Source organism: Beta vulgaris, chromosome 5 (assembly GCF_026745355.1).
Source record: "Beta vulgaris subsp. vulgaris cultivar EL10 chromosome 5, EL10.2, whole genome shotgun sequence".
In the NCBI taxonomy this organism is placed as follows: domain Eukaryota; kingdom Viridiplantae; phylum Streptophyta; class Magnoliopsida; order Caryophyllales; family Amaranthaceae; genus Beta; species Beta vulgaris.
This window is the reverse complement of record NC_079206.1, coordinates 5,246,015-5,258,875: the sequence shown is the minus strand read 5'-3', so window position 1 is coordinate 5,258,875 and position 12,861 is coordinate 5,246,015. Positions and strand designations below refer to the sequence as shown.

The 12,861-nt window shown below is 34.7% G+C and overlaps 1 protein-coding gene across 1 annotated transcript; it reads right to left on the bottom strand.

Moving 5' to 3' along the window:
• Positions 1-2,316: 2,316 nt before the first annotated feature.
• LOC104892369 (probable L-gulonolactone oxidase 4) lies at positions 2,317-11,102 on the bottom strand. The gene is given in 6 exon segments (XM_010678287.4): positions 2,317-3,184; positions 3,909-4,010; positions 5,278-5,398; positions 5,401-5,535; positions 6,761-7,183; positions 10,180-11,102. Coding segments are annotated over 6 exon segments (1,812 nt in total). The 5' UTR covers positions 10,468-11,102; the 3' UTR covers positions 2,317-2,441.
• Positions 11,103-12,861: the final 1,759 nt, after the last annotated feature.

Here is a 12,861-nt window from a genome sequence, read left to right as displayed (position 1 = left end):
ATATCGTTCCTGAAAATTTGGTGCCTATTGATGGATTGATTCATGATGACTTTTTGGATGATTATTCTCTTCAGCCTCCTTCCTCTACTATACACACGCCTGACAGCCCACCTCAACACACGTCTGACAGCCCACCTCAAATTCGCCCACCTCCTTCTCCTTCGCAAATGGCCCAAAGCCCAGAAATTGACCCCAGCTCACAAGCTGCACCTCGCCCAATTAACTCCCGCACCCTAGTGGACCCCAGTCCGCCTTTTTCTTCATTGGGCGCTGACCAGCCTTCCACCCAACAGGCCCAGTCCGGCTCTAATGGAACTAATCTTATTTCTGCTCCGCCTAGTCCTCACTCTCCCACCGCGCAGGGCCCAAGTCCAGCTCCAGACACTACTACTGCTCCTCCTATGAATTTGGGCCGTGGATTCAGGGATAAAATTCCCTCTGTTCGCTTGAAAGATTTTGTCACTCACTCTGTTGTTTCGAAAAGTCCATCTTCATCTGCATCCGCTCCGTCTGCTTCTTCAGGTACTCCTTATCCTATAGCTCACTATGTTAATTGTACAAATTTTTCACCCCGTTATCGCCAGTTTCTTGCTGCTGTTGTCACTAACACAGATCCCAAATCCTTCAAAGAGGCTATGAAGAGTGATGGATGGAAAGCATCTATGCAGGATGAGATTCGTGCTTTAGAAGAAAATGGCACATGGATTTTGACAGAATTACCCCCAGGGAAACGGGCTTTAGGGAGTCAATGGGTCTTTCGCACTAAATACTTGTCTAATGGTGCTATTGAACGACTCAAATCTCGCTTGGTTGTGTTGGGAAATCATCAGGAAGCTGGAATTGATTACACAGAAACTTTTGCTCCTGTGGCCAAAATGACAACTGTTCGTACTTTTCTAGCCATTGCTGCTTCCAAAAATTGGGAGCTTCATCAGATGGATGTTCACAATGCCTTTCTCCATGGTGATTTGGATGAAGAGGTCTATATGAAGCTTCCTCCTGGGTTTGAGAGTTCCAATCCCAATCTTGTGTGTAGATTGAAGAAATCCTTATATGGTTTGAAACAGGCTCCCCGTTGTTGGTTTGCCAAATTGGTTGCCGCTTTGCAACAGTATGGTTTTCTGCAGTCCTATTCTGACTACTCTCTGTTTACTTATACTAATCGCTCTGTCCAAATCAATGTACTGGTGTATGTTGATGATCTTATCATTTCAGGCAATGATTCTGCTGCTCTTGCTTCTTTCAAAGCATATTTGTGTGATTGCTTTAAAATGAAAGATTTGGGCTCTCTAAAATATTTTCTTGGCATAGAGGTCGCTCGTAGTGCTTCAGGTCTCTTTCTTTGCCAACGAAAATACACCTTGGATATTATTTCTGAAGCAGGCTTGCTGGGGGCTAAGCCCTGTGGATTTCCTATTGAGCAGCATCATCGTCTTGCTCAGGCTACCGGACCTCTTTTCTCTGATGCACCTGCTTATCGACGACTTGTGGGTCGTCTTATCTATTTGGCTGTCACTAGGCCTGATTTGGCATACTCAGTTCATGTTCTCTCTCAGTTTCTGCAGGAGCCTCGTGTTGAGCATTGGGAGGCCGCCTTGCGTGTGGTCCGATATTTGAAGGGTACTCCCGGCCAGGGTATCCTCCTTCGAGCTGATAGTGATCTCTCTCTGCAGGGTTGGTGTGATTCCGATTGGGCCGCTTGTCCTATCACTCGTCGTTCTCTATCAGGTTGGCTTGTTTTCTTAGGCAATTCTCCTATTTCTTGGAAGACTAAGAAACAGCATACTGTCTCTCGTTCATCTGCGGAAGCTGAGTATCGCTCTATGGCTTCCATTACTTGTGAACTCAAGTGGTTAAAGGCTTTGTTGTTGAGTTTGGGGGTAAATCATCCCAAGGCTATTCCTTTGTTCTGTGACAGTCAGTCTGCTCTTCACATAGCTCAGAACCCTGTATTTCATGAACGCACCAAGCATATTGAGGTTGATTGTCATTTCGTGCGTGATGCCATCAAAGAGGGTCTCATTTCTCCCTCTTATGTGCCTACTAAGGATCAACTTGCCGATATTTTCACTAAGGCTCTCGGCAAGTCTCAGTTTGATTTATTATTGTCCAAGTTGGGCATTCTCGATCCTACCCATGCTCCAACTTGAGGGGGGGTGTTAGGAAATATTATGTAAAAAGGGAAAGTTTCCCATGCATAGAGGTCTTGGTTTATTTGGTTTCCTCTTTTGTAACTCATATATATACCACATATTGGCATCAATGACAAACTGAACTTTGACCTAATATCATTCTTCACAGTAAAAAAAAAAAGCAGGAAAGAAAACCATTCAATTTTACAAATATATAGAACTTCTGAGTTCCAACCACAGGTGGTACCGTGGTAGTTATTGTTGCGTGTAATAATTAACCTACTTTTTGTTTTTATGGCATCAATGATATTAATCACCACATTTGTTTGTAATGTATTTGCTTGTCGATCTCCTGCAAACTTTAGCCTCCATGTAAACTCGACCATTCTCACAAGTATATCCACGGCCGCAATCTTTATTAGTGGAACATATACACAAGCCTTCACGAGCACATCCTACTTGCTTGTTAATAGTGCTTAATCCTTCTTTCAATCCTAAGATGTACTTAGTCCAATCGGATGAAAACAATTCCAAAGGATCATATCGCTCCTTAACCCTTAAAAATTTCCCTCCATCCTTATACTTGTTAATGACACCTTCAAATGCTACATTGCGATTTTTTCCCCAATGAGGCATCCCACCATACTTGAAGGCCGTAATTTGCTCGATTTCGTCGTATATATCAGAATGAAGCCGATGACCCGAGGCTTCTCTTGCTCTGTAATGGACTATATCGAATTGTATTCCGTCCTCGTCTTTTCCAAGATAAGCAGAGGAAGCTTTGACATACCTCATTAAGATACCAAAGTACGGCTCTACACCACATAATGATGTAGGCTCCATACTAACCAATTTTTTTATGTCTTGAATGAAATTGTTCACCTTATTCATAGGAAGACTCGACGCATCGTCGTCAACGAATATACCCTTTATTCTTGGATCCCATGCACAATAACCAGTACTAGCATTATTTGGGTGGCTAACAAGGCAAGTTCCTGAGCACTGCATTTTATTTTGATATCCAATAACTGGGTAGCCATTGAATTGGACACCTGCAAGTAAGTAAGCGTGTATTCAATTCACCTATAACACTAATATTCTCAATCAAATTGAATGGTGTGACTATCTTTTTTTTTTTTTTTGCTATCCATATGAGCCACGAAGGCAGTAGAAAGTACAAAGAAGAGGAGGGGGGATTCGAACCTGTAACCTATCGTTCACAGCACCTCAATCTTAATCACTAGGCCAAGACATCCTTGGTTGAATGGTGTGACTATCTAATTTTCGTTTAGAAAGAATATGGTACAACATTGCGACTACTCCATTATCTATGTATGCGTGTGTAGCAAAATAAATTTAACAAAAGTAAGGATCAATATCATAATGCCTTCATTTTAACTTGCAACACTTTTTATTTATAGGTATTCCAATGTAGTTGCAATATTACCGATTTTGGATAAACTTTCTAGGTATTTCTCTCCTCATCATATAGGTCTCTTTTTATTTCTCTATATCTCTCTCCTCACTTTGATTCATGTGGCTCTCCCTTATATATCCCATATTGCGACTTGGGAGTAAAACACTTAAGAGGAAGTACAAGTTAAACAATTACAAAAGTAAAAAGGGAGTTGAATAAAGAAAAAGGTATTATTTGTGAGATATAAAATATTCATTTGTTGCATTTAAAACGAAACACAGGAAGTATTACATTGATGTTATACCAAATTAGGCAATAATTGAGCAATTAAGAGTCAAATACGAGACAAGGTGCATTACCGTCATTTGTAAGTCCAAATGCCATTTCGTTGTAATTTGCCGTGATAGCCTTTGTACGGGTGCATTTTAAACCGGCACAACCATTTGATTCTTCAAAATCATCTGAATGGAGTAATATCAATGAGTAATAAGTGTAGTTCCTCACACTATATATATTTGTTATGTTGTCGAAGATTTCTTACTAAAAGAAGAAGAAAATGAGGCAAATCTCACAAAAGGACTAAACTAATCAACTATACGGAGAAAGTACTAAAACTTCAATAAGATTAGATATAAGGAAAAAGAAACTTCATATAACCCAAACATTCGTTCAGTTGCATATCTGTTGCAATGAAAGCGATTAAGCAAGCAACAAACACAAGAAAACAAATAAAGAACACACAAGATTTAACGAGGTTCGCTATCAATAATGCGATAGCTACGTGCTCAAGGCAGGGGAAAATGATTGTTTCACTATGAACGAGACGATTGCAATTATAATAGGCAAGATTCAATTGAATGAACTTCCAATTGAATCTCACTCTCTCTAATCTTCTCTATTAGCCCTAAATATGAATTAACATATTTATATGAAGTCTAGAATACAAGTCTTAAGTCGTCGAATAAACCGAGCGAAGTAAATCACCCTCGAGCTTCGCGAAAACAGAGTCGAGCTCGCGACTCGCGACTCCCTCGTGACCTGCGTCGCGCCTCGCGACGATGAGTCTGCCAAGACGTGATATGAAGGTTGCATCGCGCCCCGTGATGATGGTCGCGACTCGCGACCACTCTTCTCCTCCACAAGTCACATTCTCACAATATCCCTAACCCAACTAAAAACCTTCTTGTACTTACAAAATAACTAAAACAAAAGCTAAGAAATGACAATATATGATACCTATAAAAAAACACACAAAAAACCCTACCTATTTACAAATATATTGTGAGAATTATAGCCGACGATAAAGCAATACAAGATCACAGGATAAAAGATGGGATTGGTTAAATATATGCTAAAGATGTGTTACTTAATTTTAATTTGATGATTGAAATCAATATGATATCGATATAAGTATTTCCTTTGTTTCAAAATATTTGCAGCTGACATAGTACTTCTCTTAAGACGCTTTCCATTGCATATATGTAACCATTAATAACTTTAATTTATATAAGTAAAAATAATAAAAATTGGTATTTCGAAATATATGTCGAGACGAGCTATTATAACAAGATTTCATATGACTTTATTTTCCCTCACACAGAAATCACAAAGCACGATCAAAGAGAGCACACGAGAATAGTGAAAAGTCAAATCGTGTCAATTCAAGTATTTCGAAACGAAGGTTGTAGTAACTATATATATGTGGATCTCAAGTAATGAAGATTTTACCTATTTTCCGTGTAGATTCTAACAACTCTTGTGGCGCGGAACGGAAAAGGATATAATCATAAACGCCATCACCAAGTGTTGTAGCGGGCACCCGATCATCAACTCGGTATATTGCTTTGTGTGTTGGCTTGGTAACCACGTTATATCTGCAAACTCATGTTGGAGACCAAATTTCAGGGCTTGCACCTCAAGATCACCATCATCTCTCGTGATATAAGTTATGCTTCGCTTGAAGAGTGGCTCTAGTTTGAATGTTACCTTCAAGAAACAAAATAAGATTCATGAATGCATGTAGTCATAAGTTAATCGAACTTAGTTCCTAGCTACTTAAACAAAAAAAATTATAACATAATCACCAATAATTTTAACTTCTGATAGTTTACGATAATCCTTTGTTTGAAATAAGAAGAGAACATGTTTACTGCATCGGCAACATACACTACTAACTAATACTTCCCCCTGTATGTGAACACATAAATGCATGTGTACATACATATTATAAACGTTAGTTGGTCTTTAAGAGACCGTCGGTCTAAGGCTATGTTCAGTTCACCTTATTTTTGCTTATTTCAGATCTAATCAGATCAGATCAGAAAAAATAAGTTCAGATAAGTTCAGATCAGATCATGCTTATATTTAAAAATCATTATTACTATTAAATATTTTTCATTACATATTAGTAAAAATTATAATAGTTGAATATTAATAAAGTACTCATTGAGACGAATCAAACAAAATCCCACATGACTATATTTTTTCTTATATATTGAGAAAAATCTAAAAGATAAGATCTTGTAAATCATATCAGATCAGATCAGATCAGATCAGAAAAAATAAGTTCATATCAGATCAAAAATTTTCAGGTGAACTAAACATAGCCTAATTTTAACTTTAAAATAGGCATAACCCAACCCCAATATTAAAAGGAGAACATGTATGTTACCTTTTTTAATATAATGACTAGTTTAATCTATCTAGGGATCAGGTGAATCTATTTCGTGATTAGTTTAATCTATTCAGTAATGCGATTCTTTAATACATTTAGTGACTAATTTAATCCATTTAATTACTAGTTTAATCCGTTCGGTAAAACTACCGAGTTATTTTAAAAAAAAAAAAATCTGTTGTAGTTCGATAATCAAGAAAAAAAGGAAGGAAAAGAGAAGGGATGACTAGGATAGTGTTGAGTTAAAGTGAAATGGAATAGGTTTGTTAGAAAAATTCAATCTTGAATTCGTCTAATTTAATTTCATGTTAAAATTAAACCATCTATTCTAATAATTTAGCAACTGGATTGACACAGAGACTCGCACATTAACAACCGGAACTCAAAGCAAGTTCGTGGGGGCTAAAACTACTGGTAATATAAATTTCTATACTAAAGGTTGTCTGGACTCTGGTAGCATATAGTTCTATTTTTGGAATCTATGGAGCTTAAAAAAACAATTATTTTACTCATAGTAGTCATTGCATTATTGCATACCTGTGAAATGACTCCAAGTACACCAAGTGAAACCTTTGCTGCATCAAGATCTTCATCTCCTACAGTAAGTGTACGAACCTTAACATAATCGTCCTCTGGATTGCCTGGACTAACAATCTTAAGGCCGACGACGAAGTCATGAACTGCGCTCCCACGACCCCAAAGCGAGCTTCCATGAGCACCTGTGCCTAGCATCCCACCAACTGTTACCCCAGCCCAATAGGGTGAACTGGTAAGTGCTAGGTTCACTTTGGCAGCCTCGTCGATAAGTTGTTGAAGTGTCACCCCACTTTCCACTGTCATTGTTTCTTCTGTCATGTTGACATTTATGATCTTATTGAGATTCTTTGTGCTTATTAGCAATCCGTCTTCTCCATCTGGACACACTAATTTTGGGTAGCTATGACCATGTTTTGTTGCGACCTGCACATTATGAGTTGAGTTTTCTAAGGTCAACCAAAATGAACTATAGAATAATGCAATTGGAAATAGGAAGAGCCTATATCATTTCAAGACTTTTTTCACTACAACAGATATAGGCAATCGGGAATAGGTTCGAATGGAATATTGATGGTAGATAGGATCCTCCTTTTCCATAATGAATACTCCCTGCTTACATTGTTACTGACATTGAGTTTTCGTGGTCCGAAATTTACATTTTTGACGCTTTATATTTCTAACTAGTTGTTGGCACGGTTGATACCCACGAGTCCTCATATATAATCCGGTTTTTATATTATTATGAAATTACTTGAATTACATGTATCCATATCAGTGTATACATTCATATGACACGTAACAATCTCCAATGCTTCCATACATGTCTTGATAATATACTTAATTCCTCTGTTTCTTTTTTAAGTGTAACACTTTAACTTTTGCACTATTCACACATTTCACTTTAACCGTATTTTTTACTGATATATATAAAAAAAATCATATAAAATATTGTTGGATTTATTTCAATGCATAATATCATAATATAAATTTTTTATAACTTTTACAAAATATATACTCCCTCTGTTTCAAAATATAAGACACGCACGATTTTCGAGATCAAACTTTGACCCATTAATTACTCTCAATTTATGTGGATAAAAAATTTAAAAAATTAATCTTATTATAGTATTTTTCATTACAAATCCAACGATATAATTTTTATAATTTTTATTTATCATATTATGAGAAATACTTGTGGTCAAAGTAAATTTTTGTAAAGCGTGAATGCCTTATATTTTGAAACGGATGGAGTATATAATTAGAGATCGATATTAATAGTCAAAGTTGTATATTGACAAGTGTAAAAGCCAAATTATTGCAATTATATAGAAATGGAGATTTGTATATAGAAACATAGATGAACAATGATTTGTTTTGCTGTTTAATAAAAGAACAATAAAGTTGCTTAGTTGGAGGTTGAATGCACCTCTTTTTCGGAGATCTAAGATGTTAATACACTCATTTGATTTGTACCCTAAATCATATATTTTTAATTTTTTAATAAAAAAATATTATATTATCTTTGAACTTCTTTTTCCCTTATAAATTTACTGAATTACCCAGTAAATTAACTATTACAAAAAAAAAATCAAAATCAAACTCAAATATAGCATTAAAAAAAATTAACTTATATGTTAAAGGCAATCAAGTTATAATTGAACCACCAAAATAAGAAACATTAACTATAAGATTACATCAATCAAATATCTTATAATTAATTCACAAACACAATAAAGTGTTATATCAACACAAAATTAATCAATTAACAAAGTGAAATGATTTATCTAACACAAAAGACTATGTTAATACAGCGTATGAAATTCCAAAAATATATAATTCACTTATCGTTCATCAAATTTAATTTTTAAAACCTAAAAGAAAGATTAAGTAAAAAAAAGAAGAGTTAAGTGATAGAGGCTTAACCACAAAATTTAACCAAAAGAAATGTCTAATGTTTAAACTTTTACCCCTGATTATGCTCAAAAGGATAGAATTTATGTTCGAAAAAAAAAATCAGGCACGCATCGCGTGCATAAATTGCTAGTAAAAAAATATAGATGAGCAGTTATGCAGTTTTTGTAATTAAAGAACGATGAAGTTTCTCATTTAGAGGTCGAATGCACCTGTATACCGGGGATCTAAGGTGTTAATGTACACATTTAATATGAATATTAAATCATAAACTTCTTAATTCATGTTTTTTAAATAGAAATATTATCTTGTCTTTAAATATATTTTTTCCACAAAAAACAAATATGGGATTGTTAATTTTTTCGTGTTTAAAATTAGAAGATGCGGATTCAAATCTTATTAACACACATATTTTATTATTTAACTAGTTATTATGCCCGGGCTATGCTCCGGGTAAGAAATTAAAAATTTCATCTATTAATATAATATTTTATGATAATAACACTAAATATAACTTAGTCCAGTGGTTAAGACTTTAGTATATGTATTAAGGTCTTGGGATCGAACCCTATACTATGCAATTTCTAAAAAAAATTTATTGTACATGAATTACATTAACTAAAACCCCCTAAGGAGAACACCACTTGACACAGTTTCTTGTTTATGCACGTCTTTTAATATATATTTGTTTCTTTTGATTGGGGGAGTATATCTGACAGCATGCAGGTCAATTATATGCCTTGGGTTTTAGAATATATAGATATTGTTTATATATAATGAAATAATCCTTTTAAAATAGATATAGATCTCTATTATATAAGGGAAGGGGGGAGTTATGGTGTCTCCCAGCAAATTTACTTAATTACCCTTTGGTAAATCAACTACTCATACCAAAATAAAAATGAAAGAAAATCAAACTGAAATATAGCATAAAAATTAACAACATTATATCAATCAAATATTTGATCAATCAATACACAATCAAGTAGTAAACCAAAAAGGAAAATACAATCAATCAACAAAGTGAAATGATTTAATTAAAATAGAATACTTTGTTGATAAAAATATAAGAAATACTTAATAAATCTGAATAATATTCTTTTATCGCTCATCAGTTTTAATTTTAAAAATCTTAAAGAAAGTAGAAATAAAGTAGATAATAAAAGACGGGTTTGGTTAAGTGATATAGGCTTAATCAACAAAATTAGCTAGCCTAAACAACATGTCTTATGTTCAAATTTTACCTTTTTTTATGCCCCAAAAAAATTATAAATTATGTTCAAAAAAGTGAGGCACCCATCACGTACATAAATTGCTAGTTAGATCATAAGGAAAGAATTTGCAAAATATAACTCTAAAATTATGGTGTATGTGTATGAGTGTATCGCTTAATTTGTTGGTCTACACTTTTAGCTATTTGATTTTATCAATTTAACATTCTAGACCTCTGAATATAATGATAGAAATGTGTTATGGAACACAACTAAATAAGAAAGCCTCGAAAATACCTTAATCTTCCTCTTGTTCGTTGTTGCATCTTTGACGTATGAAATGAGTTGATCCTCGTTTTCCGGGTATACGACGTTAGCTGCCCGGCAAATGCTTCTATCCGGGAATGAGCCATAGCCATTTGTAATGGTGCAGTCAGAGTTTCCAGAAGAGCATTTGATGGGTTCTTCTGGAGGATTACAAGTAACAACATCACTCCAATATAGGATAAAATAGCTTACAAGAATTAGCCAAAACGGCCTTAAGAGGGTATAACTTTTGTCATAAGTAGCAAAATTCAGTATCATTTTTGAGAAAGCTAAAGGAAAGGATGATCGTTTAATAAGTTTTACGCAATAAAGTACAGGAAGGTCTGTGAAGACATTGTTGAGATGAACGTTTGCTTTATAAGCAATCTAGCAATTATTAATCTATACTATACAAATACATTAAAAAGAGTGTGAAAGAAAGCCTATGTGTCACGTGGCACTCTTCTAAAATTTCTAACGGAAACGTTTTATGTCTATGTGTAATTGTGTACTCCTCACTTTAAAAAATGCGTAAGTGCAAGGTATCAAAAACATGACCTTTGAAATAAAAAGTAAGAGTTTAACCATCAATACACTATGACTTTATTGTCTAATAAAATATGATGAAGTTTTGTAATAATTATAATTAACTAAAAAAGACTTAAACAAGTATATACATTTCTAACATTCTTATTACGCTTACAAGAAAATATTGATGGTTTCAATTTCTTAATGAACAAAAAATACGAAAAGCAGCAAAATAAATTATGAAATTTAAAAATAATAACATATTTGTTTATTATAACTAACTCGAGGCATCGTCCGAAAAAAAAAAAAAAAAAATAATTTGCTACTATAATTTTACTTGAAGCACATATGTACGTAAGTGATAAGCCGTAACCTCCGAGGAAATAATGGAGTGCGGACGTAATGCACAGTTAGTAGAGGGTATGACTTTTCTTAACCTATTTAAGCAATCTTTATCATTAGTGCAATACCGGTTTACTTAAAGTTGTACGTCTAATTATATAGTTCAAAGTCAATTATGTATCAAAAAAATATAGCTACTTAAAGTCAACAAGAACAACTCAATAATGTACATAATATCAAAATTGATACCAAACACATCTGCCAGGTACACATTCTTGCATTTGTTACCAAAAAACGTTTTTAAATTATAAAAGAATTCTCTCGTTATCCAAATCTATGTTAGATGGTATCAATCAATTTAGCACCCTCTGTCATTTGGAATATGTTCAAGGACCATTGAATTTTTTATTTTAATATTTTTTCTTGGTACCAGAGGCCTTCTTGCATTTTATTTCAAAGTCAAAGAAAAAACTCCACGTTTATCTGTTATTATATGTCGGTATACAGAACATTTGCTTGGTAACGAGTTTTGGAATTGATACCAAATAGAAGGTTTTAAAACTGGGAAAAAAAGAACTTAAATTTTTTTTTGAGGGGAAAATAAGCTTATATTGTTACTTAAACATGTTGTAGATGGTAACATGTTAGGTGCAAGTATATATGAGTAGTATTTTTCCCGTATTGAAAAAAATAAGCAAAAAGCTTTCAGCTTATAACCCAAGCGCGCTACTCCTCCTATTACCAATTGATTTTAGAATGGAACCTTATTGTGGGCTTTGGTTTATGGGCTTATGGGTTTCTCTCCCTTGTGTTCTCCCCAATCCATTATAACAAGTGGTATCAGCACCAGGTTCGATCTTATCGCACGATCTGATAGAGGCACGGTCTGTGTTAGGTCTTATGGCATTAAGGCCGGTCTGTGAGTGTCGGCGCCTTGCCTTAGAGCTGAGCTCTGTAGGTTCTAGGTGTGAATCTGTTTAAGGGGGTGTGTATAGACTCACACTTGGGGGAGATTCTTAGGTGCAAGTGTGAATCGTATTTGTCCCACATTGAAAAAAGTAAGCAAAGAGCTTTCAGCTTATAACCCAAGCGCGCTACTCCTATTGCCACTTGGTTTTAGGATGGAACCTCGTTGTGGGCTCTGGTTTATGGGCTTCTGGGTTTTTCTCCCTTGTGTTCTCCCCAATCCATTATAACAAGTGGTATTAGCAACAAGTTCGAACATTGAAAAAAGTAAGCAAAGAGCTTTCAGCTTATAATTCAAGCGCGATACTCCTATTGCTAATTGATTTTAGAATGGAACCTCGTTGTGGGCTTTGGTTTATGGGTTTCTTGGGTACTATTGAATTTTTTTAAAAAAATAAAGTAGAATAAAATATTATATTCCTGCATAGTTGCATTTGGTACACCAATTTGAAAAGTACTAGAAAGTGGAAACAAACAATGTGTTCGACATATATCTAACCCTGAGAAAGTATTTGCGCATACCCGGTATGGGCCAACAGTGTCCATACCGAGGTATGTTAGTAATTTTGCCAGAAAAAGACAAAAAAAGTTGGCCCTGATCATGTAGGAGAGAAATCAGATCAACTAGTATATGAATCAGATCAACTACAATGTGAATCAGATCAACTACAATGTGAATCAGATCATGGATATATGTAAGTAAAAAGCAAAAAAAAAAAAAAAAAAAAAAAAGGAAAAACAAAAGAAAAAAAGAAAAGTTGTATTTATTTACAACTTTGCCCCGGTATTTACAAATACCGGGTATGCGCTTATCAACGCTCATCTAACCCTCCCCCG